The sequence below is a fragment of the Ailuropoda melanoleuca genome, chromosome 11 (assembly GCF_002007445.2).
Source record: "Ailuropoda melanoleuca isolate Jingjing chromosome 11, ASM200744v2, whole genome shotgun sequence".
Lineage (NCBI taxonomy): Eukaryota > Metazoa > Chordata > Mammalia > Carnivora > Ursidae > Ailuropoda > Ailuropoda melanoleuca.
The window spans coordinates 110419541-110447131 of NC_048228.1; the positions used below are offsets into that span (position 1 = coordinate 110419541).

Consider the following 27591-nt stretch of genomic DNA (forward strand, 5'->3'; position numbering starts at 1 on the left):
GGGTCCTGTCCCTGTGCTTTAATAAACCGCCATTTTGCACCAAAGATGCCTCAAGAATTCTCTCTTGGTCGTCAGCTCCGGACTCCACCCCACTGAACCTCACCTATATTCCAAAACCACATCAGCAGGGCCCAGTCTAATGACTAGTCTGGATTCCAGGTCCTTTGCGAACTGACTCCAGCCTCCTCTTCCACGCTGGCCTCCTGCCGCTCCTTGTGCCTTGTTTGAACAGCAGGAATTGGGGGGTGGGGGCGGAGGGGACCTTTCCACAGCCCCTTCCAGGAATGCGGACCTTCTGCGGGGCTGAGTGACTTCACTGATGCCTGCTCCTGTACCCACCCACGTGGGCCCGTCCACCTCGCGGACCACACAGAGGTCGTGACCTGTTAGGCCCCTGCGAGGGGACCCAGCGGCGCGCGTAGCCGCAGAGACTTCCATCCTGGTTACTGGAGGAGGGTCCAACTTCTTAACTGGTGCCTTTCCCTCCTGGCGGTGCAACGACTGCCGTCCCGGGGGCTGGGACTGACCCCGAGCGCTCCGCCCGCGCGCCTGGCACCACCTCCCAGGGCGGTCCGCCCCGGCGTCGCGTTGCTCAACCCGGCCGCGGGAGCAGCGGGCGATGGCCGGAGAGGAGGAGGACCCGCTGGGGGCCGACACGACCTCGGCCCTGGGCGCGCTGCTGGGCTACCGCGCCTACGCGCGCCGCTGGGTCTTCTTGCTCGTCCTCAGCCTGCTCAACTTCTCCAACGCCACGGTACGGGGGTCTGGGGGCTGCCTCTCGGCGGGGGCGGGGCTGGGACCCAGTCCGAGTCATCGCGCTCCTCGCACCTTCCCGTGTCCCCGTGCGCCCAGGGCGCTCGGTCTGTAAGGACCCTGACCGGACAGTGGCACCGCCGGGAGTGGGGGAGGCATCGACCTCAGCAGGTGCGGAGACGCGGACCGGAGGCCCGTCTCCTGGCTGCACAGGGAGAAAAGGGGCTGTTCTCGCGGTGGCGGAGCCTCGCTCCTGTGACCGATAGTGGTCCCTGCGTCAGGACGACGTGAGAGTCACTGTCACAGCTGGAAAGGGGTCTGCCAGTAGCCCCACTCCCTTCTGCAAGACCTAACACCGGGCATCAGCCCTCAGGATCTGGCTCTGGCCCTCCCTCTTACCACCCCACTCCCACAAGGCAGGGCCAGGCCCAGCCGCCTTTGCTTACCTGTGCCCTGGACGCCCTCACTAATCTCTGACTCAGTATGGAGGCCCCTCACAGGTGAGCTTCCTTATCTGCACGCCAATCTCTCTGTAGCTCCCCAGCTGGGGTCTCCAGTGACCGGTTACCTGTTCTAGAATGGTTCCCACGTCTGGCAGGGACTCAGCCCCTGAGACCAGTTGATTAACCACTGAGAACAGGATCTACCAGTTACTGGGGCCCAGCTCCCCAACCTGCTTCTCCCCAACCCACCCCTGCGTACCCGGTTGTTCTGCCCAGGGGCTTGGGCCCCTCTTTCCCCAGCCCACCACATACAGTGGGCTCGGTGGGGTGAACTTTTTGCTGCCCCCAGCGCCTTGCCCCTTGGGCAGACAGGGCTTGGAGCCAGCCTTCCCATACCTGACCCTCGCGCCACCTGTTCATGGGGTCAGGCTGCAGTGCTGTCCCACACTAGGCTCCGTTGGGCCACCCTACATGTCACTTCCCTGGTGCTGCCGCCTTTGCATCCTACCTGTGCCTGAAGGAACCTGCCCATGACTGCTCAGCTTGCCACAGGACCCCAGGCACTGGTCAGGCAGCTCTGGCCACCAGGTCATCATGTAATGGAAAGCTACCCTGGCAGTGGGGTCCACAGCTCGGGAGGCTGTGAGCAGCCCAGGGACCAGCCGGAACTGCAGACCCATGAGCAGGGATGGACAGGCAGGTGTGGACATCCTGGACAGACACTGCCTCAGGGAGGGTTTGAGCAGCAACTGCTCTTGGATGTTATTCCAAACTGATAAGGGCGCTTTTCCTCCTTCCCTTGCTGGACTGGGGATGGAGAGCCAGCCCTGTGCTGGGACGTGGCATCCATGGCATGGGCTAGTCTGCTACGACTCTGGAAACCTCTTTTTTCTGTAGGACTCCGCACTGTGGCTTGTCCACCAGGTCCCTGTCTGGCTGGCTAGGAAGCCAGAATTGGTTTTCGGTGCAGTGGTCTAAGGACACAAAGCAGGGGTCTCCTTCAGCCCCTAAAACTGCTTTGGTGAATCTGAGAGTGGATGGGTATCCTGAGTGGCCTCTAGACCTTCCTTGGCACTGAGGCCGCGCCCTGCTGCGCTCCCCTTTGGTCCACAAGTTATTACGGAGCAAACAAGATTCTCACCAGGAATTGTGATCCCTGCTCTGGTCACCACAGTGAGCACTGACCTGATCAGGCTTACCCCACCATCCACTCGTGTACTTCGTCTGCAGCTGGGTGACTGTAGGTAGGTCCCAGGTTCTGAGAGGGCACTGTCGGAGGCCGGTGGAACAGTGCCGGGAGTGAGGTCTGGGTGGCCCCAAAGTGGTGTGAGGAGAGCCCAGTGATCTGGGCAGGAGCTGGCATGTGGGGCAGCTGTCAGCACGCTCAAAGGAAGGGGAGGGGTACGTGGCAGGGCTGGGAATTCTTGTGCACTGGGGACACACTGTTGTCCCCATTTTGCCTGGCACAGTTTAGACCTGTCTCTGTTCCACTGGCCACAAACCTGGGGAGGAGCAAGGGATGGGCTTGGCTCAGCAGGGTGGCTTTGGAGAACAGATACCATGCTTTCTCTCTGCTGGATCAGGCCGGGCCGGAAGCAGCTGGACCTGCATGGGGTCTCTTTCTGCACCTGGAAGATCTGTCCTCTGCTTTGCCCCTTAAAAAAAAAAAAAAAAAAAAAAGGAAGAAAAGTCAGCTGTTGCTCAAGTTCTCTGTCATGTGAGTCTCTGCAGTCAGTATTTGCTTGGGTCAGCAAGCCTGGATCTCACCCGCCTCACCACAGAGGGTGTGGTCTGGGGCCAGCTCCTGCGTTCCTGGGTCTCGCAGAGTTGCAGTGGTTGTGAACTTTGAGTTGTGGTACCCTTGTCTTTGGTCCGTCCCTGGCCTGCTTCCCCATCTCTCTCCTGTAATAAGCCTTGGAGAGCCCCTCCTCTCACTCATCCTTCAGGGGAGAGATGGTGTCGCACCTCCAGGAAGTCTTCCCAGCTGATTGAATCAAACGTACTGTTTGCTGAAGGTTTTTGGGGTTGAGAGTCCCAGGGCTTGAGTACACGTAAGGCTGGGAAATGTCATCTGTCAGGCTGTCAGGGAGGATTTTACCTCCCAAACACTTGGGTCTGCTGTAGGACAGGTGGGCTGGCCTTGGGCAGGGCCAGCGCACAATCCAGGTGTTTCCACCCGGGACTCAATCACTGAGTTTCTAGACAAGCTGGAGATACCTTTTGGGCCTCTTTCTGTCCTCCCTCCCTGCCATGGAAACATCCCTTCCACTATCCCTTCAATGGCTGCAGGCCCACCCTGCTTCCTACCCTTACCTACCTGGGTGTTCACCACAGACACTGAGTGTCCCCCAGATGTGCTCCTCTGCCCAAGCATCGGGCAATCTGTGCATCTGTGCTACTGGGGTGGCAGGGCCACCGGCTCCCTTCATCAGGACCCCCTTTCCTACCCTCCCAGGCCCCAGTGCCATCCAGCACCTGGTCTAGACCCCTGATGCCCACTCACCACATAGAGCTTCCCTTCCCCCTGCAGTCATCTGCCTCTCACTGACAGCCCTCTGGGCCTTCTGCTTAGAGGGTCAGTCTTGGCGGGGCTCACGGTCCAGCAGGCTCTGGCCAGTTCTTCAGCCTCTTCTTCCCCCCACCCCAGACCATGTCTGCAGGACGGTGCTGCTCCCCATCCCAGGCACACTATCTGACCGCCCACCTGGTGCACTCCCTCGGAAGGGACCAGGCGAAGACCCTGGCCCTTGTGGGACTGCTACACACTCTCTCCCTCAGGCTGGCTGGCCAAGCCTGGGACAGCAGGTGGCTGTGGTGTCTGTGGCACCTGCCCCCTGGACTGACACCATTGTGTATCCGCAGCTGTGGCTCAGCTTCGCGCCCGTGGCCGACACGATTGCCCACCACTTCCTCCTCTCCACCAAGCAGATCAACTGGCTTTCACTGATCTACCTTGTGGCGTCCATTCCGTCCGGTGTGGTGGCCATCTGGGTTCTGGACTCTGTTGGGCTTCGCTGGGCAGTGAGTCCCCAAGCCAGGGCTGTCTCTTGGATGGGGCAGGGTCCTTGAGGGAGGGCTCAAGAGCCATTGCTTCCTCCCCAGGGATCTCCAGGCAGAGCCGTTCGGGTGGCAGGGCAGAGGTCAGGGTGCTGGGAGGGGAGTCTGGTCTGGCCAGGCAGTGATCTGATCCCATCCCTGCAGACCATCGTGTGCGCGTGGCTGAACTTTGCTGGGAGTGTGTTCAGAACCCTGCCCTTCCTGTTCCTCGAGATCCAGGACCCATTTGCCTTCCTCATGGGTGGGCAGACCCTCTGTGCTCTGGCACAGACCCTGGTCATCTTCTCTCCGGCCAAGCTGGCTGCCTTGTGGTTCCCAGAGCACCAGCGAGCCACAGCCAACATGATCGGCACTATGTGTGAGTGGCAGGGGTGAGGCTGATGGTCTTCTGTGGCTTAGTGAGCGGGTCCTGGCACCTCTGCACTCCCAGCTCTCAGAGGGCAAAGGGCTCTGGCTGTGGGCTGGGGACCAAGCCTGGCCGTGGCTGAGCAGACACATGTCTCTATCTGTCCATCCAGCAAACCCCTTGGGCATCCTGGTGGCCAACCTGCTGTCACCTGCCCTGGTGAAGAAGGAGAAGGACATCCCCATGATGGTGAGGGAACTCATGAGGTACACGCACACACGTGTGTGCATTTGTGGGGTGCATATGTATGCATGATCAGCTTGTATGTGCACGTATGTGTGTGGTGTGTATTTCTATGTGCTCACATGTATTGTGCATGTGTCTGGTGTGCGTGTGCATGATGGGCTTGCATCTGCACACGTGTGTGTGTGGGGTGCATCTGTATGCATAGTGGGCTTGCATGTGCACGTGTATGTGTGTGTGCGTCTGTATGCATGGTGGGCTTGCATGTGCACACATATGTGTGGGGGGTGCATCTGTATGCATAGTGGGCTTGCATGTGCACACGTGTGCATGGGTGGTGCGTCTGTATGCATGGTGGGCTTGCATGTGCATGTGTGTGTGGGTGGTGCGTCTGTATGCATGGTGGGCTTGCATGTGCACATGTGTGTGTGTGGGGTGCATCTGTATGCATAGTGGGCTTGCATGTGCACACGTGTATGTGTGTGTGGTGTGTCTGTATGCATGGTGGGCTTGCGTGTGCACACACGTGTGTGTGTGGGTGCATCTGTATGCATAGTGGGCTTGCATGTGCACACGTGTGTGTATGGGGGTGCATCTGTATGCATAGTGGGCTTGCATGTGCACACGTGTATGTGTGTGTGGTGTGTCTATGCATGGTGGGTTTGCATGTGCACACGTGTGCATGGGTGGTGCGTCTGTATGCATGGTGGGCTTGCATGTGCACACGTGTGCATGGGGGGTGCATCTGTATGCATGGTGGGCTTGCATGTGCACGTGTGTGTGTGGGTGGTGCATCTGTATGCATAGTGGGCTTGCATGTGCACACGTGTGTGTGTGGGGTGCATCTGTATGCATAGTGGGCTTGCATGTGCACATGTGTGTGTGGGTGGTGCATCTGCATGCATAGTGGGCTTGCATGTGCACACGTGTATGTGTGTGTGGTGTGTCTGTATGCATGGTGGGCTGGTATGTGCACACGTGTGCATGGGTGGTGCGTCTGTATGCATGGTGGGCTTGCATGTGCACATGTGTATGTGTGGGTGGTGCGTCTGTATGCATGGTGGGCTTGCATGTGCACACGTGTGCATGGGTGGTGCGTCTGTATGCATGGTGGGCTTGCATGTGCACACGTGTGCATGGGTGGTGCGTCTGTATGCATGGTGGGCTTGCATGTGCACACGTGTGCATGGGTGGTGCGTCTGTATGCATGGTGGGCTTGCATGTGCACACGTGTGCATGGGTGGTGCGTCTGTATGCATGGTGGGCTTGCATGTGCACACGTGTGCATGGGTGGTGCGTCTGTATGCATGGTGGGCTTGCATGTGCACACGTGTGCATGGGTGGTGCGTCTGTATGCATGGTGGGCTTGCATGTGCACACGTGTGCATGGGTGGTGCGTCTGTATGCATGGTGGGCTTGCATGTGCACACGTGTGCATGGGTGGTGCGTCTGTATGCATGGTGGGCTTGCATGTGCACACGTGTGCATGGGTGGTGCGTCTGTATGCATGGTGGGCTTGCATGTGCACACGTGTGCATGGGTGGTGCGTCTGTATGCATGGTGGGCTTGCATGTGCACACGTGTGCATGGGTGGTGCGTCTGTATGCATGGTGGGCTTGCATGTGCACACGTGTGTGTGGGTTGGTGCGTCTGTATGCATGGTGGGCTTGCATGTGCACACGTGTATGTGTGTGTGGTGTGTCTGTATGCATGGTGGGCTTGCATGTGCACATGTGTGTGTGTGGTGTGTCTGTATGCATGGTGGGCTTGCATGTGCGTGTGTGTGTGTGTGTTCATGTGGTCTGTGCACATGCACATGTGTCACGCCTGTCTGTGAGTGTGCACCTGCCCCTCCCTGTGACCACACCGGCAAGTGCACTTGGTGCACGCAGGATTTTTCCACATGCCTGAGGTGGACGTGAGGTTGGGGAGTAGGGGCTGCAGCTGAGGCCAGTGTGTCTGCTGAGCAAGGGAAGGGTGGACGGGAGGGTTAACCTAGGTGGCAGGTGGTTGGCATTGGAGCCATGGAAACCCTCGGAGTGTCTAAGGCGAGAGTGATTTGACCTGGTCCAGAGACTCAGGGAGCCAAGATGTGGTTGCAGTGTCCAGGTAGGGAGCTGGGATTTTGGTTGGGTTGGGGAATGGGGGCAGGCTCAGTCCGGGTTTGGAGGGGCAGGGGGTTCCAGCTCTGCAGCTGGGTACATGTTGGGGTCATTCATGAAGGCAGGCAGGAAGGTTCAGTTGGCAGTTGGATGGATGAGTCTGGGGCTCTGGGAGAGGGTCGGGCTAAGGGTGTCACTGTGGGAGTCATCTTTGGGTGATATTTTGAAAGCCAGGGTTCTAGAGGAAGCAAAGCAAAGCCGGCCCAGGGTCTTGCCTTTGTCTGTGTAGGGGTGGCAGATGGGGGTGGCTGGCAAGGGAGTCAGTGTGCCCAGAACAGTGGGTGTGAAGCCCTCACGTACATGTGTGTGTTTGCGCACACGCACACGCACTCATGTATGCCCTCTCCCCAGCTGGGTATCTATATCATCCCTGCCGGCCTCGCCTGTCTCCTGGCCACTGCCTGCCTCTGGGAGAGTGTGCCTCCCAGCCCACCTTCTGCAGGGGCGGCCCACTCCACCTCAGAGAAGTTCCTGGATGGGCTGAAGCTGGTTAGTGCTGTGGGATCCAGGGCTCGGTGATCCGGCATTGTGATCCGGTGCAGGGAGAAGGCTGAGGAGGGAAGGGGGTCGGACAGGCCCTGCTGGGGTAGCCCGAGTATCCCGCTGGGCTCCTGTGCTGAACGGCGCCTTCTCCTCCAGCTCTTGCGCAACAGAGCGTATGTCATCCTGGCTGTGTGTTTTGGGGGCGGCGTCGGCATCTTCTCCAGCTTCTTGGTCCTCCTGGAGCAGGTCCTTTGTGTGAAGGGCTACTCCAACGTGAGTGCTGGCCCACCCACCCCCTTCTGTGCAAGGATGGGGCTTGGAGGTCATTACTGTTACACAGAAGGCTATCTGCCCCAAACACTGGGTTTCCATGCCTGCACAGGGTAACCTCCTCTTCTGGGTGGTATTGAGATGTTGTGTGTGAAACATTGTGTCAGGTGCCAAATGCAGTCTGATGGTGGGGAGGTGGCCCTGGGGAGGGGTGGTGGCGGTGCCCAAAGTGGTGCTGGGATTGTTGTGTGGTGCTTTTCACTATCTTTCCCAATGCCCCAACCAGGATGGCCCCAACCCTGCGGGTCTCCAGGGAAGGGTCCTCTTCTGATATTTGGAGATTGGGAGGGCCTTGCTCTGCTCATAGCATCTCTGACCATGCCCTCTGTTGTCTGGCATCAGCCCTGGGTATGGGATTCAGGCCTGGTATGTTCCCAGCTCATGAGGACACAGGCACCGAGGGGTGTCTGCAGCAACCAGGCCCTTTCCTTTAGCAATTGTTGAGTTCCTGGGGCGGGGTGCCACAGGAAAGAGGTACCTCCAGGGGAGGATGTCCATCCCTCACTCATGGCTAACTGTGCAGCTGACCCTGCCATGTCACACTGCCATGGGCTTCTCGGTGATGGCGTACGCCCTGAGGATGGGCTCCTTCTCCTGGGACCCTGGTATCACCATGCCCCGATGATGGGGTGCCGCTGACCTCCTGTCCTCCAGGAATTTGCAGGCCTTTGCGGGGCTCTCTTCATTGTGTTTGGAGTCCTGGGGGCACTTGTTCTCAGCCTGTATGTGGACCGGACCAAACACTTCACTGAAGCTGTCAAGATTGGCTTCTGTCTGACCTCCATGGTCTGCGTGGCCTTTGCCCTGGTGAGAGTCCCCTTGAACCAAGACCACCCTACAGGGGTGTGAGTGGGATGCTCTGGGGCAGGGCAGCTGACAAATGGGTCAAAGCAGAAATTCAGACCTTCTCAGGCGTAGGCACTGCCCACTGGGGTGGTTCCCTGACCCCGGGCACTGCCCATGTCCCTGCTCCCTGCTCAGCTGAGAGAGGGTGCTGGTGTCCAGGGCTGTGCACTCTGACTGCCGCCCCTGTCCCTGTGTGGCTCACTGCTCCCAGGTGTCTCAGCTGCAAGGACAGACCGTGGCGCTGGCCGCCATCTGCTCTCTGCTGGGGCTCTTCGGCTTCTCGGTGGCACCCATTGCCACGGAGCTGGCGGTTGAGTGCTCCTTCCCTGTGGGGGAGGGTGCAGCTGCAGGCCTGGTCATCGTGCTGGGGTGAGTGTCTGTCCCTCCACCACTTCCCTGGGGACCCCAGAGACCTTGTCCTCACCCCACCCCAGGCTACACAGGGGGTAACCTGCCTGCTCTGGCAGAGGTCACCATGTTCTGAGCTGTGTGCAGTCCTGGGCTGGCTGCTGTGCTCCACACTGACCAGAACAGGACACCGCCCTCAGAATGACCCATGGCACTGTGAGTACTGAGCAGTGCCCAGGGCAGGGCTGAAGGCCTTGTGGCTGTCTAGGCAGGCCGAGGGTGTGCTTGTCATGGTACTGCTGACTGCCCTGACTGTGCGTCGTGCGGAGCCGTCCATCTCCACCTGCCAGGATGGCCAGGGCCCACTGGACTGGAAGGGTGAGTGCCCCCACCTGCAGAGAGCCCCCAAGAGCACAAGCAAGGAGGTCAGTGCCTGCCCCCTGCCCCAGCACAGGAACCTCCCCTCCATGGGCCCCTTTCTCTTGGCACCTTTCACTCTCCTTGGCATGTGCAGGGCACCCACGGGGCGGTGGGGCTGGGGTCGTAGGGCAAAAAGGCTGACCTTTCCCCTCCAAGGCTCACTATGGTGGGAGCAGCCCTGAGGCCCTGGTGAAAGCCCAACGTTTAAACCCCATGTAAGTCGTTGTAAAATGAGATCAGGGAAAGAGACAGGCAGAGAGAGACAGGAGTGAGGGTGGCCACGTCAGGAGACCCTGTCCTGGTGACCTTGGAGCTCATCACACCTGGGTCTGTGAACTGCCCTCAGGGCCTGTTGGGGGCTGGGACATATCTGTTTCCAGGTCACTCTCTGGTCATGGCTAGTGGGGTCAGCTGGGGCTCTGCCAGCTCTGTGGCTACTCTGGGTTGGGGGGCGGGAAGTTCTGGCTGCTTGAACGAGCCTCAGAACAGAGCTGGGCTGTGTCTCCCCAGTGTCCATGCTGCTGATGGCTGGCCTGTGCACCCTCTTCAGCTGTTTCCTGGTGTTCTTCTTCCATACCCGGTACCGGCGCCTACAGGCTGAGGCCAGTGTGAGCCACTCCATCCAGGAGGACATGTCCCCAGCAGCTGCAGATCACGTGCCCCGCCCGGGAACCACCCTCTGAAGCTCTGCTTGGGCACACCCCCATGACCTCCAGCATGGACTGCAGGAAGCTCAGGCACAACTCATTCCTGGAGCCATTCTCCTGGCCCTGCCTGCTTGTCTGGGGGAGCCCTGAGCCACTGGAGCCCCCAGGCCTTACAGAGATGTCACGGGGGACCGTGCAGAGTTCTGGAAGTCTGAGGAGCAGTCGGTGCATCAGGAAGTGGTCAGGTTGAAGGGGAGGCCGGGAGGGGTAGGCTCTCATCACAGGGTGATAGCATCCAGCAGATGCCAGAGGGAGTTGGAGCCCTTGGCACACCCAGAGCGCAGCAGGATGGCCTAGGGGAGACCCCATGGCTATAGCAAGAACTGCTGGCACTGTGTAGACAAGCAGCCACTGGCCAGGCAGGTGCCCCAGTGGCCAGGCCAGACCCAGGATGGCTGGTGCAGGAGCCCTGGCATGAGGGACAAGGTCTGAGGGGGAGCTGGATGGATTGGGAGTCCTGAGGGCCCCCAGCATGATTGAGTCTGAGTGGAGAGTTGCGAGAAACGCCTTCCTTGAGGGGTCCCAACCCATAGCTTTTCTCAACCTCTGCTGACCACTGAGTGACCTGACTCCCAGCCCGAGTGCTAGGACAGCAGGTGGGGTCAGGCTGGGCTGGGAGGGGGAAGCAGAGGGAAGGTCCTACAGGCAGATTATCCCCTTGCAAATCCTCCATTCCAGGCAGATGCTCCCTCTGCCACCAGACCCTCCCCTCCAGACTCTCCCAGTTCCAAGCAAACACTTCTACCCCCAGGGGACCCTCCCCCAAACTCCCCGCTGAGAGTCTGGGGACTCTCCCACCCCCAGGCAGAAGTTCCCCACCCGCAGACCTTCCCACCCGCAGGTGGACAGCTCCCCTTCTCCCTCCGCAGGCACTAGCAGGCAGGTTTGTGGGGTCATGTTTATTGAATTGGCTGCAGCCCAGGTGGGGATGGGGGAGATGCCCCTCACTCTTCCTTCTCCTCCCCGTGGGTGAGCACGTAGCTCAGTGCCTTATAGTCCAGGTTGCCTGCAGCATCAATGGTGGCAAACTGGAACATCTGGTTAACCTGCAGGCCGGTATGGTTGGGGAGTCAGGACCAGGGAGGAGGGGAAGGGGCAAAATGGTCTGGCAAATTACAGGTGCTGAACTCCAGCCAGCTCCAGTGCTGTTTTTGCTTGTGGGTGTGGGGGAAAGGGAGGTGGGGGGGGGCCCACTGCAGAGCCAGGGGCGGGGCCGGGGTATCCTGCCCACCCCCTGGAGCCCAGAGGGCTATCCTTCAGCTTCACCAGGGGGCATGGGGGAAGCAAGTGGGGTGAGGGCAGAGTGGGCCAAACCTCTTCAGCAGTCATTTTGTCTGCCTGGGACATCAACAGCCGCCTGATGCTGAGGGCAAAGAGGGAGGAGACAAATTAGGCTGCACTGAAGGAAGGGATTGGCATGGGAAGTACTGGTGGCCCCAGGGAAGCCCAATGACTTGGGTCAGTTCACACCATTGGCTCTTCCACGGTGGGTTACCCCAAGGCGGGGATCTTCTCGCCCTTCAACCCCACCCACTCACAGCACAGGTGCCTCTCAGAAGTGTGGCTAAAGGATGCGTGCTGGGCACCAGAGAGTGGTCATCAGACCCCTGACCCACGCGCTCAGGGGCCACCACCCCTTGGGGGGGCTCCATCTGCGGGGAGGAGACTGTGGGGGATTAGAGGCAAGTGCCTGGTACACCAAATATTCCTAGTCCTAGTGTGTGGCTGAGGTAGCCCCCCAAAGGGCTTAAAGACTCAGTGATGGTCCAAGTGGTGGTGACCAGCCGGGTTACTGGGTGCCCAGCCCTGTGTGGGCAAGACTGGTTTTGCCCTCAGTTACCCTGAGGGACTTAGGATCTTGGGGCAGGCAGCCCAAGGCCTGGAGACTGGGGTGGGGTGAGGGGAGGTGGGCATGGCATCCCTCAGGGGAGATGCCTAGGTGCTCGTAGCCACACTCACTAGTCCTTGTTGATGCTGCCTTTGCCATCGGGATCCAGCATCTTGAAGGCATTTAGGATGGTCTCCTCAGCATCCGTACCTGCCCACAAAAGGCCTTGAACCGTGGGCTGTTTAGGGCTCCAGTCCTGCTCTGGGCCATCCCAGGGCTTGGCCTGAATGACCCTCCAGCCCCTGAGCACCTGGGAGACCCTGCAGCTTCCACTCTGAGGGGACTACTCTGGGGGTCCCCAGAACCCTGCCCAGGCCCGAAAGTGGAGTGAGTGCTCAATGAGTGGACAGAGACTACCACCACTAGGCAGACAGGAGGAAGGGTGAGCTCACATGCCCCCTAGGTGTGTGACCCGCAGATGTGGGTCCCAGAATGTCACGTCCTAGGACTTCTCAACAAATCTGAAAACCTGGATTTTTATGTGAATGTCTGGATTTCTAAGTGTTCGGAGCTAACAAAACACCCAGTGCCTTGGCAGACTGGCCCGAGGGCTGCCCTGGCCAGGGAGGAGCCTGGACCCATGGTGCTCACCTGCCCTTGGCTCTCACCTGTCAGCTTCGCCCCAAACATGTTCAGGAACATGGTGAAGTTGATGGGCCCTGAGGCCTCCTTGAGCATGGCGTCCAGCTCATCATCCTTGATGTTGGTTTTGCCTGTCACCGACACAAGACGGGCAGGAATGTCACACATCCCTGGCTGTCCTGTTGGTGTGTCTGCTGTCCCCACTGGTTGCCCACCTCCATCATTCAAAATTGGGGAAGCCAGAAGGAGGGAGGTGAGCCAATGGGGGGACTCTTGGCCCAGGTCTGCATGTCAGCGGAACCCCAAACCCTGAGACCTGGGGGAGCTTGGCAGCTGAGGAGGAGGAAGCGGCCATGCATGGAGTCCAGGAAGACCTATGGATCTGCTTACCTGGGGGTAAGGGGGCCCAGAGGAAAGAAACCTACTTGTTCTCCCCTGGGATTGCTTCAGGCTGAGAACATGCCCTCAGATAGGAAGTTGAGAGAGAAAGGGCCAGCCTTGGGCTCTTCAGAGGAGCTGAGCCGGCCCTCACATCCTCTCCTGGGTCTGTTTCTGGGCTTCCTTACCATGCTTGGGGGAAGGAGGACAAGCCTCCCCATGCAGTGGTGTCCCTCTGGGGTGTTAGCCCCTCCCTGGAGCTTTGGTCCCAACCTCCCCATCCAGGATGCCCATTCTTGGGCTGTGCCACCCACCCTGTGATGCCCTGACCAAACCAGAGGGATTTCTCCCCTAGGGGAGGCTCAGCCCACCTCCTTGCAGCCCATGGGATATGGGATGTCAGGTCAGGCTGTAAGGCCCAGGTACAGAGCAAGGCTCTCCAGGGCTGGAGGACATTCCGGGGTGGGTTGTGGCAGAGTTCTGTCTCACAGCACCTACCCAGTGAGGCATAGGTGTCCTTCAGGTCCTCCTTGTCAATGAAGCCATCTCGGTTCTGATCCATTAGTGTGAATGCCTGAAACCGAGGCCAGGGTCACTGGGTTGCCAGGCTGGCCACACCATGTTGGGACAGGCATCCACTTTCACTGGCTTTGGAGTGAGGTTCACAGAGGGTCTTTTGGTGACCTGCATTATGATTCACAGGGGACCCCTTGGGTAGGAGTTACTGGGTGGAGGGGTTCTGGAACAAAAGCAAAGCCTCACCTCCTTGAACTCCTGGATCTGGGTCTGCTCAAAGTTGGAGAAGACGTTGGATGATGCCCTCTGGGCCCGTAGGCCCCCCCCTTCCTTCTTCTTAGTCTTCCTGCTGGCCTAATGTGAGAACACCAAGGCTGAGAGGTCTCCAGGCTGGTGTTTCAGAAGATGACATAGAGGACAGGTGGACAGTGGGTCCCTGGGTCCCTGGGCTGGGGTGGCCCCGACAAGGCCCTGACAGCACTGCACCCAGGGCTCATCTTGAGCTTTGCCCTGCTTCGTCTTCCATCCAGCCAGGAGCCAGCTGGGCCTGAATGTCCAAGGAACAAATGGACTGTGCGGGTGGCCAGCAAGTGGGTGGGCCTGTTCTAGGGATCCCTCCAGTGTGAAGGCCAGGACCCTCCATCTTCCAGCCCCAGAAGTCACTGATGCAGCCATGGGGCACAGATCTTCCCCATCTAACACTTTTACACATGTAAACAAACTGAACTTGTGTGCACACACACTCCCACAAAACACACTCATGTAGGTGACACATGTGGACGTACAGTCACAAATACAAACGGTGCACAAGCACATGGACTCTCACACTCCTGCCCCAGTGGCCTACTGGCCACACTCACCATGCCTGGGTCTGCCTGATGTGATGGTCTGTGCCCTCCCTGCCTGGGTCGCCTGTCTTAAGCTCCTACCCAGTCCCCCAGGACAGCTCGGACTCCGGCTGCCGCTCCCTACAAGGACAGGCCCGGGGCCACCCTGGGGACTGGACAACTGCCGAGTGAGCTTTGGCACCTGGCGGGTGACTCAGATACCCCCAGCTTGCCCTACTCAGCAGGGCCCCCAGCTTCCCAGGCACCTCACTGAGAAGCCTTAGTTCTGCTTCCTGTGCGTCTCCAGGGTCACCTGCATGAAGACCGGGGCAGCTGCGGGAGCCAGAGGAAGGGGTACCTCTCCTAGATTTGTAGTCACTGTGAGTGGCTGTGGGGGCTGGTGACCAAGCATGCTCTGAGCATGTGTGTGCCCTCAGCTCTCTGCTTCGGTGGCAGAAAAGTCCCAAGGCCCATCTATCCCCATGGCAGGGAGCCCCTTGCCTGGCACAGAGTGGGGATAACATTTCTGGGATGGAGGGCCATCCAGATGGGCTGGGCCCTGGGCCAGCACTCAGCCAGGTTTCCCCACTACGTCATGGCCCAGCAAGTAGAGTCTGGGGAGGGGACCTGGCCTAGGTGCCTGTGGGGTGGTGCCAGATATTAGAGTCACCACAGAGCCAGGGGCTGGGTGCCCTAGTCCTGGGTGGCATGGAGTGTGGGTTAGGGGCAGGCAAGGGCAGAGGTCTGGAGGCTGAGAAGGAGGAGAAGGCCTGGGGGTAGGATGAAGTGGGCAGTTAGGACTGCAGTTTCACACCTGGAGAACCAGCCCTCAGAGCCCCTTTTTTCTGCACCTGGGGGGGAGGCATCAGCAGCAGGGGTCCCCTAAGGCACATCTGGGAACCACATCACATGTGAGTGCCATCCTGGCAGGGGTCCTGCCCCCAGGGGCACAGCCCTTCAGTCACATGACACCTCTGAGGTGCTGCCACATGTGGTCCCAGGGGCAGCCCCCTGTTCGCCTGCACTGAGTGTGGGACAACAGACACCCTGAGGAAGCTGGGGAGGCATGACCCACAGGGGGGACCTGGGGGCTCCCTGGGGCTCAGCTTGGAGGACTCCCAGAGGGAGAACATGTGACTGACGTGGGAGACCTGGGCTGGCTGCACTCCCAGTTGGGCAGGGTCTGAGTGTGATGCTTGGGGAGACCCTAGCAGGGCTGTAGGACTGGGACCACCACACTGAGAAGGGAAGGCAGGAGAAATGCAGGCTCTGTGCTCTGAAGGCCCCTGATATGGGGAAGGCCAGAAGACACCGGCAGAGCCCCTGGGGAGGTTTCCTGGGCTGGCAGCACTAAAGATAGCCACAGAGCCTGGCTCCTGGGGGACTATCAGGATTCAACGTGGACAGCTGGCCCCGACAGGTGCAGAGGTGTCAGTAGGCAGTCCCAGTGTCCCGAGCCAGGTGGGAACCCCCTCAGCTCTCAGGAAGGGCCCGGGGCCAAAGTAAGTCTCCCTCAGCTTCAGGGGTCTCCCCATGTGTATATGGGCATGTGTGCCTGTGTGTCCCCTACTGGCCCCCCCCCCACCCCACTGGAAGCTACTGCTAGGTGGTCCCCTACCAGCACCCTGGCCTTACCTTCAGCCCAAGACACACTTATTTTTGATTCTGGAAGCAGGAGTTGCTGAGGAGTCTTGTTTATTTTAATATCCAGGGAAGGGAAAACATATTTGTCACCCAAGGTCATCTGCCTAGATGCTCAAGGGCAAGAGTGGGGGTGGGGGTGTGTGCACTCAACAATGCCACATGGCATGTCGGTCGAAGAGGTTTATTTTGTGCCTTGTGGGGTCAAGGTGTGCTTACAGCTTCTTCAGGGAGCAATGAGGGGGCTTGTGAAGGACTCCCCCAACCCCAGGCCTGGCAGAGGCACTAGTGGAAGGCATCAGGCGGGGGTCCTTAGAGAGCTCAGAGAAGGGCCTGGTGGCCCTATAGGATGGGCCTCTGTGTTCCCACCACAGTTTCCCAGCTGGAAGCCTACAGCCATGACTCCAGAGCAAGCTGCAGAGCAAGCAGGCTCTGCCCAGGACCCGGCCTCCCCTCCATGCAGATTTACTGAGCAACTGCTTTGTGCCCTGCAGTTTTCATCTCTGCATTCCATTCTCTTTAGATTTATAGTTAAGTTCTCTTTGGAAACAGGAGGGTTTGGAAGACTAGGGAAAAGTGGACTCCCCTCTGGCATACCAGGGGCCCTAGTGAGCCCCAAGCTCTCGTTCTCAGGGAGCTTCTTTCTGGAGCAGCGCAGGGCCCAGGGGAGGAGTGATCCTCCTGCCAGACTCCCCCCACCCAACACAAACCTGGTTGCTTTGGGGACCACTCGTCAGCACAGCCAGCACAGCTGGGAAGCTGTCTGGCCACCACTGCTCCATCTTTGGGTAAACCCTCTGCACACTTGCGGCTGACCTGGTCATGTCTTCTCCAGGGCTAACCACAGAACTGGGGGAGACCAGTAGCTACGCTGAGTGGGACCGAGTAACTGGCAGGTGTGGCCTCCTACCCTGGCCCATCGTGAGCAGCGTAAGTGAGAGAATGAGGGCCCATCTGGGGGCTCAGTGGTCCCCAGGGCAGGGGTCAGGGAGCAGGCTCTACTGGATGCTCTTCCCAGGAAGAGCCCAGACCCCTGTGCTGGAGAGGCTCCTGCAGTCAGGACGCTCTGCTCCGCTGGGGCACGGACTGGGGGCGGGGGTAGCCACAATGGGCACCGAGGCAGCGTCGTCCCAGGAAGGGATCCTGAGGCCACCATGATCAGCCTGGCCTGAGTCCAGAGGGGTTGGCCACAGGCCCCGCTCCCCCCTTCACCTGGGCCTGCACTCAGGTCACACTTAGTCCCTGGACCCCGGATTCCCAGCCCCAAACCTCGAACCCCTTTCCAGACCATGGGCCCGTCCTGGGCGGTCTTTGCGGCTGACCTGGGGTGGCCATGCGCCTGGACCTGGCTGGAGGACGCACTCCAGCCGGGGGCGGGAGTGGGGGCTCCCTCCCCAACTCGCCGGCCCTGACTGGAGAGCCCAGGCACTGCGGGAAGATAGAGAGCCATCCATTTACACGTCGTGAGCCTGACTTATATTTTTCAAACAGTTGGACCTATAATGGGCGGGCTCCATTGGTGCTCAGCCTGGCCTGACAACGTCAGGGGCTGCAGGAAACATGGGGGTAGGCCGGGGTTCCACACCCCCCGCAAAACCCGCCCGCACCGCCCAGCCCACACCTGAGGCGCCCGCAATTGCGCATGCGCAGCTGGTCGCGAACCGCGCGCCTGGTGTGGTCCCCGCCCCGAGCCGGCACACGCTGTTCCACCTCCGTCCACCAGGGGACGCAGTCTTGCTCCTGTTCGCCGCCGACGGCGCATGCGTTCGCCCTTGTGCGCTTTTACGTCTCTGTAGCTTTCCGGGCCCTTGTCCCGTCCTGCTCCGGTTGTGCTTCCGGCGCGAAGGTGACGGGCAAGATGGTGCCGCCGGTGCAGGTCTCCCCGCTCATCAAGGTGAACCTGGCTTTGCGGCCGTCGCCGGGTGCTCGGCTCCGCGTGCGCGACCCCAGGGTGCCCGAGACCCGCGCCCCCGCGGGTGCGACCCCCCCACCCCCGCCTCCCTGCGCTCCCGGGACCCCCGCCCTGTGCGCCCTCGACCCCGCGGGCTGGGGACCCTGGCCCCGCCTCTGACCGTCTTCTCCCCGCAGCTCGGCCGCTACTCCGCCCTGTTCCTCGGCATGGCGTACGGAGCCAAGCGCTACAGTGAGTGACCGCGGGTGGCCGCGCCGCTGTCTTGGCCGCGGCGGGGAATGCGCTGGGGCCTCTCACAGCCAGGGGGACTCCCCAGAGCCGTCTGCCAAACCCCAGCAAGGGCAAGAAAGGGGGCAGGGTTGGGAGGCGCCAGCCCCAGAATCCTGAGCGACCTTGACCCCTGAGTCCCGGAAGGTGGGCAGGTGTGTAGGCTGCTTTGGGATTAGCGCAGGTGGTCAGGACCCAAACTGGATTCTGATGCTGGGCACCCCCGGGGAGCTGGAAAACGGCTAGTTCTTGTTGAAAACTGGGGTGCCAAGCGGGTGTTGGAGGAGTGCTGCGGTCAGACGCCAGCAGCCGCTGGTGGCCCAGAGAGATGGCTGCGGGCCGGCCGCTGCCCTCGGGGTTGGGCTCTGCTGAGTGGGGAAAGTCAGGCCTTGACTCATGTGGAAGGAAGGGAGTGGAAAGCACATGCACCAGGCATTGAGGGTGCACCAAATCCCTTTGCTGCGGCGTTTCGGTGAAGACACTGAAGTACTTCCCCACCCCCCCTTCCCTTACGCAGGTTACCTGAAACCCCGGGCGGAAGAGGAGAGGAGGATAGCTGCTGAGGAGAAAAAGAAGCAGGATGAACGGAAACGGATTGAGAGAGAACTGGCCGAAGGTACTGGAGTTGGTGCCCAGACTTTAGAAAAGAGGTGCTGCTTCAGGTGGCCCCCCAGTGCAGGGCATGGGGCTGCCTCCTTTCTTCCAGCACTGGCCAGTGGGTCCTCTGGGGGAGGGCGCTGAGGATGCTGGGGGACACGGTGACACCTTGCCTCGGGCGAGGCCCCGGTCCCTAGGCCTTGGAGGGTAGTTGTCTGGGAATGTGCCACCCTCAGAGAGGCCCACAGGACCGGAACCAGGCCCGCGTCTCCCACTGACTGCCGTGGTCGGGCTCTCCACGGTAGCTAGATCCTGGGTGTTCAGCCCTGAATGTGTGAAGTGGTCCTTTTGGATTGCCTGAGCGTGTAATGACACGAGTGTTCTCCTTTGAACTTTCAGCCCAAGACGACAGCATACTCAAGTGAGCCTGCCTTTCTCTGGAACGGTGTGGACGAATAAAGCTTTCTGTGTTGTCTGATGGTGTCCTGTACTGTCTCCAGTTGTCTGATATCCGGACTCAAGCTCAGCAGTTGTGCTCTATCCTCCAGTTATGTGGGGTGGGGATGGGGAGTGGGTTTCAGAACTGACGACCCATCACAGACCCAGGGTGCAGTACACAAACGGTCAGGGAACACAGAAATTCCGTCCCCTATTCTCTGGGGTACCCGACCAGGGGAGCCCCAAAGGGAGCGGTTTTTTTTACCAGACACACCCAGCTTGGGTACTGTGGGTGGTGCTCGGTCTTCACTGAGCCCTGGCCGAGACCCTTGAATGGGCAGTACAAATGCTGGGGTGGGAGGTGGCCTGAGGCCCTTACTGATGGGACCTGGATCTCTGTTCCCCTGTCAGGAACCCTCTCGTCGACCCTCAGGAAGGCCCGCGGCCTTTGGAGGACCAGGCTGGGGAGCTGCATAAAGCTCTGTAGTGGGCTTGGGCTCCTGCTGAGCTGCCAGCCAGGCTCTGCCCCTCCTGGCTGTGCTCTTCCCAGCCTCGGGGGCCTGGTGTTGGAATGATGGTGCTGTTTCCCAGCCACAGGCCTGAAGCAAATGTCCCTGAGCCCAAATTTCGTTGGTAAAATGAATTCATTTGCACATGTGAGGGGGGAAAATGAGAAGCAGTGGATAAGCACTTTAAAGCCTTGGTTTCAGTTAAGGTGAAGGTTGAGTGAGTGCAGCTCAGTTCCTTCTGGAGTGGTTGGCTGGTGCCGAGTCCCTCAGGAGGATGGCCCGACCCTAATCATGGACTGTCACCAGGTGTCCCTGCTGAGATGGAAGCTGCCTCCTACCTGTGACTGGATGGCTGTGGGGGGTGGGTGTCCCCCCCCCATTCTCCCCTCAACACCTACCCAGGAGATCAGGAGCTCTGGAGGTGGGCTTGAGTGGCATCTGAACCGGCCTTTCCACAACCAGTCTAATCAGGCAACTGAGAGGACTTTACTATGGGGTTAAGTGTCCAGTGTTGGGAACAACTGGTTGGGAGCTCATGTTATCAGGACTCTAAAAGTTCTTAACTCATACCAGGTAGTGTCCATCTCTCATGTGAATTGTGTGTTGGGTCTGGCTGTGCTGGTGCACAAACACTGAGGGACCTCTCACTTGTATAGGACTTGGGCAGACCCCAGCTGTGGCAGCGTGACCCCTGACCTGCTCAGGTCACTCATGGCCTTGACCTTTGTGGCAGAATTTTCTGATGGGTCATACATGATGTGCCCTCCACCATAATTTCTGCCATATTAAAGAAAAGGGGAACTTGTTTTCTTTTTATTTTATTCGGAATTTCTGGCCATATTTGCTCCTAAACCAGGTAGGCAACAGCATCTATGTATCTTATCTACCCACATACACACAAATACATGTGCACTTGTGGACATTCTCACCCAGTGCTTTCAGACACGCAGTTCACAGACCCTTCCCAAAGATCTCGCCGGCGTATTGCTGTGTACCCAAAAGATGGATGAATGTAAAGTAAGCTAAACTGTGTATTTGTACTTGACTTTAGTTTATAAAAACATAAATCTTAAAAAAAAATTCAAAATATCCCATATTGTCTTCAGTCATTTTCTTGGGCTTCCTAACCTGTAGCAAATGGTCAGGGGAGTCCCAGCGGGGGAACAGATTGGGGCGCCTTCAGAACACAGGGACCAGCTCACAGGATGCAGCAGGTCGAAGACTTGGGTGCGGGGCCGCCGTTGCAAATCTCTGTGCCCGCTGCAAGAGAGACAAGATGTGAGAGGACTGCACTGGCCCCACCCCTTCTGCCCGGTGTCCTCTACCAGCCCCGCGGGAGGAAGGGCAGAGTGTGGGACCTGTGGTCGGCCTAAGCCGATTAGCCTAGCCGGGGCTCAGCCTTTCTTATCTTAGGTCTTGTGACACTTTTAGTTCTGGCCCCCCACAAGCCCCAAACCGTCTTGACATCGGCTTCCTTCCCACGGCAGGAAATAGCAACAAAAGTCCCAGGGCTGAGGTGGCCACGCACGGGCAGATACCAAGGCGAGAACATCAGGGATTCCATCTTGGGGGTGAGGTGTGCCGACTCCTTACGATGAAGCCACCTGAGCCACATTCCCACAACGGGAGGCAGGGGTGGGGGGTGAGCAGGTAAAGAAACGCTCTGACACAGTACAGGGAAGGATGTCGTGTACGCTTGACTCTTTTAGCTCACTTATTTTCTTTTTTTAGGTCTTCTGGTTTTTTAAGATTTTACTCCTTTATTTGAGAGGGCGCGCGGGTGTGCGCAGGAGCAGGGGGAGGGGCAGAGGAACAAGCAGGCTTCCTGCTGAGCGAGGAGCCCAGTGTGGGGCTCCACCCAGGACCCCGAGATCATGACCTGAGCCGGGGTCAGATGGGCGCCCTTAGGTCTGTCTGCTTTCTGAGGGTAGACGGAAGAGGAAAGATCTTCCCAAGTTAATGGGGAGGGGGATGCTGCCTGGCGATGGAAGAAAGCTGTTGAGAGTTCCCGAGGTTTCACTGGGGCTTTCCTCCCTTTATAAAGGAAGTAACGTTCAAATAGTTACTTTGTTAGAGGAAATGAGAGTCCCTGGCGAGGAACAAGGAGAGCCTGCAGTCTGGGTTTCGACTGCACTCCGCCGGCAGGCCCGATTCCAAGGGACGGGCACACCCGCCCAAGCGCCGTGGGCCACCTGCCTTTCCTCCAAGGTCAGCTCTTGCCTAACCTCGGTCCCCTCACACGCTTCCGTGTGGGGACGAGCCAGGTGCCCGCCCGCAGCCCAGACCTTTCCTGGCTGTCGTCTTGTCCTCCTGCTGCTGCTTCTGCTCCCCCAGGGCCTTGACTTTGGCCTCATACTCATCAGCCAGGGCCTTCCACTCCTTCCTGTTGTTCTGTAGTCTATCGAACATGGGCAGGATCTCTTCATGGAAACGGGAAAACTCCTGGACAGGGAAGACAGGGAATCAAGAAGTTGGGCCACACCTCCTGACACTTCTAGGCAGCTGGGGCAGGTGGCCTCCCCACATCTTGGCCCTTGCTGGCACCAGCCTGTCCCCCACCACCCTGCCCCGCTCACCCAAGAGGAGGACCTGGGAGGGGGCCTGTCTGAGGGAGAAGGGAAGGCCACTGACATGTCGCTTTCCGAGCAAAGCCCTGGAAAACGGAGAAGAGAGGGTGGGGAGGGCACAGACAGTCTTAGTGGGGTGAGGACCCTAAGAATAGAGTAGAAAATATCAATGGCAGAAAGGGAATCCCTTGGCAGAGGGGGTGGGAAGACTCAGGCAGACATGCCGGTCTTGTAGCCCTTTCTCTGGTCTCTTCTACAAACATCACACAGGCATGCACACACAAACATGAACGTGAGCCATGGACTGTGTAGATGGACTTGGGGGAGTGCTCTGGTGGGGCTGGGACCTGGGACCTGGGACCTTCAGGACTGGCATGTCCATCGGTCCTGCCTTCCTTCCCAGCACTTACGGCCCCGCTGAGGGGGCAGCAAAGGGAGCTGGGGTTTCAGTAAGGAGAAGCCCAGTTGCCATGGTGGTCGGGGTGGGGAGTGGGACTGGTGGTCAGGGGTGACTTCACTCAGAAGCAGACAACCCCCTCCTCACAGCCCCAGGACCAGATGGAGTGGAGCCCATGGGCATGTTGGGTATCACGTCGGAGGGGCTCTGCAGTCAGACCCCCCGACACACTCCCTGACCAGTCCTCTGGGCTGTGATGTCACAGCGTTCCCCGGTCGCTCATGTGCAACACGTGTTTGCTGGGTGAGGCATTCCCAGCTGTGACGGGTGGACCCATCCCTGTCCTCCTGGGTTCACAGGCACTGAACAAATGCACCCACAGATAAACTGCAGGTCACGAGTGGGGGTGCCCTAGATGGGGTTTGGGGAAGGGCAAGTGAGGTGAGGCCTCATGGTGAGCAGGAGAGCGTCCCAGAGGGTGGAGACCTTTGGAAAGCACTAAGAGCTTCTGAAGAACTGGTTCGGGGAAGCTGGGAAGGGACTTCTTGGGGTGACATTAAGGATTTCAGATTTTAAGTGCGAGGATGAGGAGATGGGGGCTATGGCCGGCCAGGCCATCGGGTGAACCCACACCAGCCCCCTCCTCCTTCTCCTGTGGACCTAGCCGGGCCCCACACCGTCCCGCTCACCTTGTACACGAATGTGCACACAAAGTCGATGAACCCAACCTGTAGTTTGGGGAGCTCGGCCGCCTTGTTCCGGTCCATCATTGGCTTGTGGGGGGAGCAGAGACACCTGTCTGAGCCTGCAGGACTCACTCAGCCCCACCCAGCTCCTATGACATGTCCACAGAGGGACCGATGAAGCGGTGTCCATGGGATGAAGGTGGAGCCTCTGGTCTTGGGGCTTAGCCTGCCTTGATAGATGCTGGCCCTTGAAAGGGGGCAGCCAGGATGCCCCTCCCCACTCTGAGCCATCTGGTAGTTCCAGGGCTGAGTCTGCCACGATAGTCCCCAGTTTCAGATCCCCTGAGCCCCTTCCTCCCACTTCCTTGGGAGGTATCCATGGTGCTAACTTAAGCCCCGGCTCGAGAGCCCTCTGGGGCAAACTCCGGATGCCCTTGGAGGGGTTATCCTTGGCGTCCACATACTCCAGACCCCCTGAGCTCTCCCCTGCTAGTCTGTCCTTCATAGTTACCTACCGTCTGGGGCTCCATGTAGCAAGGGTGAGCCATGCAGGAACTAGAGGCCTGCCTGGTCCCCAAGGGGCTTAGCTGGTTGGTCAGGACACCCTTTCCTGCAGTCTGTCCCTGATCCCAAAGCCTTCTTCACCTTGAGATCAGGCAGCTATCCACTGACTGGAGTTGACTTGTAAGACAAACCCTCTTTCCATCTCTTCCACCTGCTGTTGGACAACGCTGTGCTGTCCCGGTCCCCTTGGATCGTAGGTGGGTGCCATTGTGGTCTAGCAGCATATTCCTGGCCCCAAATAGCTGACCTGAAGATCTCAGCATCTTCCATCTATCACGGTGTGGGCTCCTGGACTCCAGCCACTGGCCTTTTCCGACACCGTACTCTCCCCACTCGAAGGCCTTCCTGAAGCAGCTCACAGCCTGGCTGAGGCTCACTGTGGAGCTGCCTGGGCCATGCAGGCCCCGGGTGGTGGGCCATAGCCTGCCTCGGCCACTTTTGACAATGACTTTCCATCTCTGCATGGGCATCACAGCTTTATCCAAACCCTATTTTTCTACCGCTTCACCCAGTTCCCGAGCCACCAAAATTTACACTCAGCTCATGTCACATGACAGACTCCACAAAGTGAGACTGAGGTCCCAGAATCCCAAATCCCCAGGGGTCCCCTGTTTGCACCAAATGGGGCCTGAGTATCCTAAATTTACAGGGGGGTAGGAGATTTGGGAAGTAACACTCACAATGGGCTGCTGATCCAGAACCGTCCTTTCCAAGTCACCTTGTTCCCAGAACTCAGCCGCCACTAGCAGAGCAACCTGGGGAGGGGGTAGGGTACATAAAAGGCAGTCATCCTGCGGAGTTCAGTGCTTGGTCAGAAATTGACAAAGGAGCCTCTGTGCCCTCCGTCTTCTCTGCCCCAGACCCTCTGGGATCCCCACTCTTCAGGCTGGGCCTAATGCACAGTGAGCACATTGGCTCTTTCCAGCGTGGCAGCCACGAGCCCAGCCCCAGAGCAGGGGGGCAGCCCTCAGTGCTACTCGCAAATGAAGGTTTTGTCCCCTGTCTCAGGCTTCCCCTCGAGACAATCTCAATGATAAGAGGTTGGGGCCCTGCGTGACTTCTGACCTTGCTCTGGACTTCCCAGGGCTTGGTGATGGCCGACAGGTCACACGCCGTCATCATCATGGCCCTGCAGGCAGAAGAAGCTCCAGGTGTGCCCAGGCTGGCCTCCCTCCCTCACCTCCACCTCCGCCTCTGGGCACCCCTTCCAGTAGGACACATCTTACCGCGCACCCCCACGCCAGCACCCTCATACTTCACCTCCCCCGCCCCTCGCAACCACAAACTGAAACCAACGCGTCTCCATCAGGCAGCTTCAGGTGCCCCTGATTCACACGTTTTTCCTTGTTGGATCTCTGGGGCAGGCCTGGAGGAGGACCGTAGCTCCGAATCCCCATTTTGTAGATGCATCCGTGGACGTCACGAATAAGGAAACGATTGCCAAATGCACAAACTAAGGAAACGGACTGTCTAACCCAAGTCCTGTACTGTCTCCCCTGAGAATGAGGAGCAAGTAATATGGGGCATCTATTCTGACACTTTATCAAAGCCATTTCGAGGTGGGCTGTCCTTGTTGTGGATCACTCGGGCACCTGGGGTCTTCTCATTTTGTGGGGGGAGGTTTGAAGTTAACCAGCACCGAGACGGCTCCTGCCACCCCCTTTGCTCACATGACTATCTCCTTCCGCGTCGTCTCCAGGGACAGGTACTCCACCCAGCTCTTCCTGTCCTCATAGTTCTTAGACTCATCCACAATCTTCTGGAACATTGTCCTCTTCCTGAACCCCAAGAACAAAGGGAGCGAGTTGACCCCCACCCCTTCACCTCATGCAGGACACCCCCTCCTCGATCCTAACCCCACCCACCCTTCTAGGAGAGAAACCGAGGCAGAGAGCTCAGGCCCTGCGGGCCACTGGGCTGGCAAGGGTCTTCTGGGAGCCCCAGCTCCCTGCCCCACCCCCCAGCCAGGTCCCGCCCCGCCTCCCTGCCGGGCGACCACCCACTTGAAGTACAGCGCCAGGTCCGTGGCGATGATGGCTATGTCCATGAGATGGATCACGTGCTCGTGCTGCCGCCGGTTCAAGTTCTGGTAGATGTTCAGGGACTGCGGGAAGGGTCAGGCTCCCCAGTCTGTCCCCTCCCCTGACACCCCGCTGGGCTGCTCCTTCCCACAGGTTGTGGGCACCAGACCCGGCTGGTCTTGCATGCCCTCCCCACCACTGCCTGAGACCTGAGCCCACCCCACCCCGCGGTGGGTGCATTTCCAAGTTCAAATCCAGCCCATCACCGCTGACCCTCTTGCAGCCCCGTGGGGCCTCGCTCGCTGGTCAGAATGCCCTGTGGTGTTGTCACCCAGGCTGGGGGAGGCCCAGGGGTGCAGGCGATGGTCAGTCAGAAATACGGAGAAATACCCCGAGTGAGGGATGGGACACAAACCTCCTCGGAGAGCAGGAACTTCCCGAACTCCAGGTGATGCCGTTCCAAAATCGAGGAGCCATGGAGCTTGGCTAAGGGATTCTGGGATCTGTTACAGAGGTTTTATTAAAGAAAAGCTTGGCCAGAAGCCCCCAGAGAGGCTGGTTGTTGCTTCTGGGACCCCTGCACTTCTCTCCTCACCAGGGAAGGGGCACCCCCCACCCCCCACCCAGTGAGCTCGAAGCAGCCCCCCCTCCCCGCGCCACAGCTGTGACAAATTCTCCTGCAGAGAGACCCGGGCGCCCAGCTGGGCTGCCTACTTCATCTGGTAGAGGTTGTTGGTGCCACGGTGGTCGATGTCATGGCACAAGCCAGCGGTCACCATGGCGAAGGCCTCCAGGTCTGTGTAGTAGCTCTTCAGCTTTCCTGTCTGAGGGTACGAGCCCTAAAGTCGTGCAGCTCTGCCAGCTCCCTCCCCCACCCTCCCACACCTCTGGGGGCTGGGGGTGAGCAGGGTGGGGGAGGGAGCTGGGCATCCAGGTCTGTGCCCTCCGTCTACTGCCAGGGCCGGGGGTGCGCCCGTCGGAGGGGAGTGCACCCCCTCCATCCCTCTGCCCTTGAAGGCCCCCACCTCCAAGCACCGGGGGCACTGCCCTAGGAGCCAGGAGGGTCTTCGCCGGCTTGACCAGAGGCCCACGCTGGGACACGCACCATGAGCAGCGTGAACATGGTCTGGGCCACATTGAAGCCGTGACGCCAGTTGTGGTAGGTGATTCTCCGGTACCCTTTGCTCACAGAAAACAGAAACCGCACCAGGACCTGAGGGGAGTCAGGACAAACATGGGCTCTGAGCATTCTCAGGCGAATAGCTTGGTGTGAAAGCCCTGCTCACTCCCGTACTCGAGGCCTCCATGACCCTTCCTATCCCCGTGATTCAGAGCTGGCCCCTGACCACCCTCCTGGGTGGGAGATGACTGGCTTCACCCCCGCGGAGTGAATGAGGGGCAGCAGGTGGCCTGCGGGGCCAGGGTCAAAGCTAGGAACAGCTCCCGCATTCATGGCACCTCCAACCTATTGCCCAGCCCAAAATTGGGAGGAGGACCCCAGGCAAGGGGTATGGGATGTTTTAGAAGAAAAGGTCTGTTTTAGGCATGGGTGTTTGAATGGGCAAAATGTGTGGGCACTTGGCATGGACGATGGAGAAATAAAATGGTGGCTACAGGTCCAGAGATCAAGGGGCAGGCAGCAGGGAAGTGAGCCTTTTCCTGC

General features: G+C 59.2%; 4 protein-coding genes across 9 annotated transcripts in view; 2 read left to right on the forward strand and 2 right to left on the reverse strand.

Moving 5' to 3' along the window:
• The first annotated feature begins 570 nt into the window (after positions 1–570).
• SLC49A3 (solute carrier family 49 member 3) lies at positions 571–11270 on the forward strand. Of its 5 annotated transcripts, none has more exons than XM_034672283.1 (10): positions 571–754; positions 4059–4170; positions 4398–4611; positions 4772–4865; positions 7356–7493; positions 7644–7760; positions 8472–8624; positions 8875–9032; positions 9280–9389; positions 9942–11270. In XM_034672283.1, the coding sequence occupies exons 1-10, from the start codon at positions 620–622 to the stop codon at positions 10112–10114; spliced, it is 1404 nt and encodes a 467-aa protein (XP_034528174.1). In that variant the 5' UTR covers positions 571–619; the 3' UTR covers positions 10115–11270. The 5 variants fall into 5 exon arrangements, 3 of the variants coding, with proteins under 3 accessions (XP_034528174.1, XP_019660607.1, XP_002924453.1); XR_004628962.1 differs by having other exon boundaries at positions 572–754; positions 4059–4217; positions 4772–4848; positions 9284–9389; positions 10028–11270; XR_002143750.2 differs by having other exon boundaries at positions 572–754; positions 4059–4217; positions 4772–4848; positions 9284–9389; positions 9942–10079.
• Positions 11064–16752, reverse strand: MYL5 (myosin light chain 5). The gene is made up of 7 exons (XM_011231299.3): positions 16681–16752; positions 13749–13856; positions 13485–13560; positions 12635–12739; positions 12098–12176; positions 11453–11501; positions 11064–11184 (listed from the first exon to the last, which is right to left on the reverse strand). Exons 1-7 carry the CDS (start codon positions 16750–16752, stop codon positions 11083–11085), a joined length of 591 nt encoding a protein of 196 aa, XP_011229601.1. The 3' UTR covers positions 11064–11082.
• A 995-nt stretch (positions 16753–17747) lies between these two features.
• Positions 17748–19224, forward strand: ATP5ME (ATP synthase membrane subunit e). Its single transcript, XM_002924421.4, has 4 exons — positions 17748–17864; positions 18059–18113; positions 18667–18765; positions 19146–19224. The coding sequence occupies exons 1-4, from the start codon at positions 17829–17831 to the stop codon at positions 19169–19171; spliced, it is 216 nt and encodes a 71-aa protein (XP_002924467.1). The 5' UTR covers positions 17748–17828; the 3' UTR covers positions 19172–19224.
• A 1392-nt stretch (positions 19225–20616) lies between these two features.
• The window catches only part of PDE6B (phosphodiesterase 6B), a 32786-nt gene continuing 25811 nt past the window's right edge, over positions 20617–27591 (reverse strand). The window contains exons 5-14 of one of the 2 annotated variants that reach the window (XM_034672282.1): positions 27034–27141; positions 26643–26752; positions 26344–26431; positions 25911–26011; positions 25578–25685; positions 24973–25036; positions 24588–24662; positions 23347–23430; positions 22050–22135; positions 20617–20953 (exon numbers count right to left, since the gene is read on the reverse strand). In XM_034672282.1, coding sequence (XP_034528173.1) covers positions 20800–20953; positions 22050–22135; positions 23347–23430; positions 24588–24662; positions 24973–25036; positions 25578–25685; positions 25911–26011; positions 26344–26431; positions 26643–26752; positions 27034–27141 — 978 coding nt within the window. In that variant the 3' untranslated portion in view covers positions 20617–20799. Of the gene's footprint in view, positions 20954–21978; positions 22136–23346; positions 23431–24587; positions 24663–24972; positions 25037–25577; positions 25686–25910; positions 26012–26343; positions 26432–26642; positions 26753–27033; positions 27142–27591 lie in introns of both variants that reach the window. The other variant, XM_002924420.4, reaches the window with a different exon arrangement.

Coding starts and splice junctions, on each gene's coding strand:
- MYL5 (XM_011231299.3), bottom strand. CDS start 16,752: ATGGAGCAGTGGTGGCCAGACAGCTTCCCAGCTGTGCTGGCTGTGCTG. Junction 13,857..16,680: donor GTGGTCCCCAAAGCAACCAG/GTTTGTGTTGGG, acceptor TTCTCACATTAG/GCCAGCAGGAAGACTAAGAA. Junction 12,177..12,634: donor GTTTGGGGCGAAGCTGACAG/GTGAGAGCCAAG, acceptor TTTTGTGGGCAG/GTACGGATGCTGAGGAGACC.
- SLC49A3 (XM_002924407.4), top strand. CDS start 620: ATGGCCGGAGAGGAGGAGGACCCGCTGGGGGCCGACACGACCTCGGCC. Junction 7,494..7,643: donor TCCTGGATGGGCTGAAGCTG/GTTAGTGCTGTG, acceptor CTTCTCCTCCAG/CTCTTGCGCAACAGAGCGTA. Junction 9,390..9,941: donor GGGCCCACTGGACTGGAAGG/GTGAGTGCCCCC, acceptor GTGTCTCCCCAG/TGTCCATGCTGCTGATGGCT.
- ATP5ME (XM_002924421.4), top strand. CDS start 17,829: ATGGTGCCGCCGGTGCAGGTCTCCCCGCTCATCAAG. Junction 17,865..18,058: donor AGGTCTCCCCGCTCATCAAG/GTGAACCTGGCT, acceptor TTCTCCCCGCAG/CTCGGCCGCTACTCCGCCCT. Junction 18,766..19,145: donor TGAGAGAGAACTGGCCGAAG/GTACTGGAGTTG, acceptor TTGAACTTTCAG/CCCAAGACGACAGCATACTC.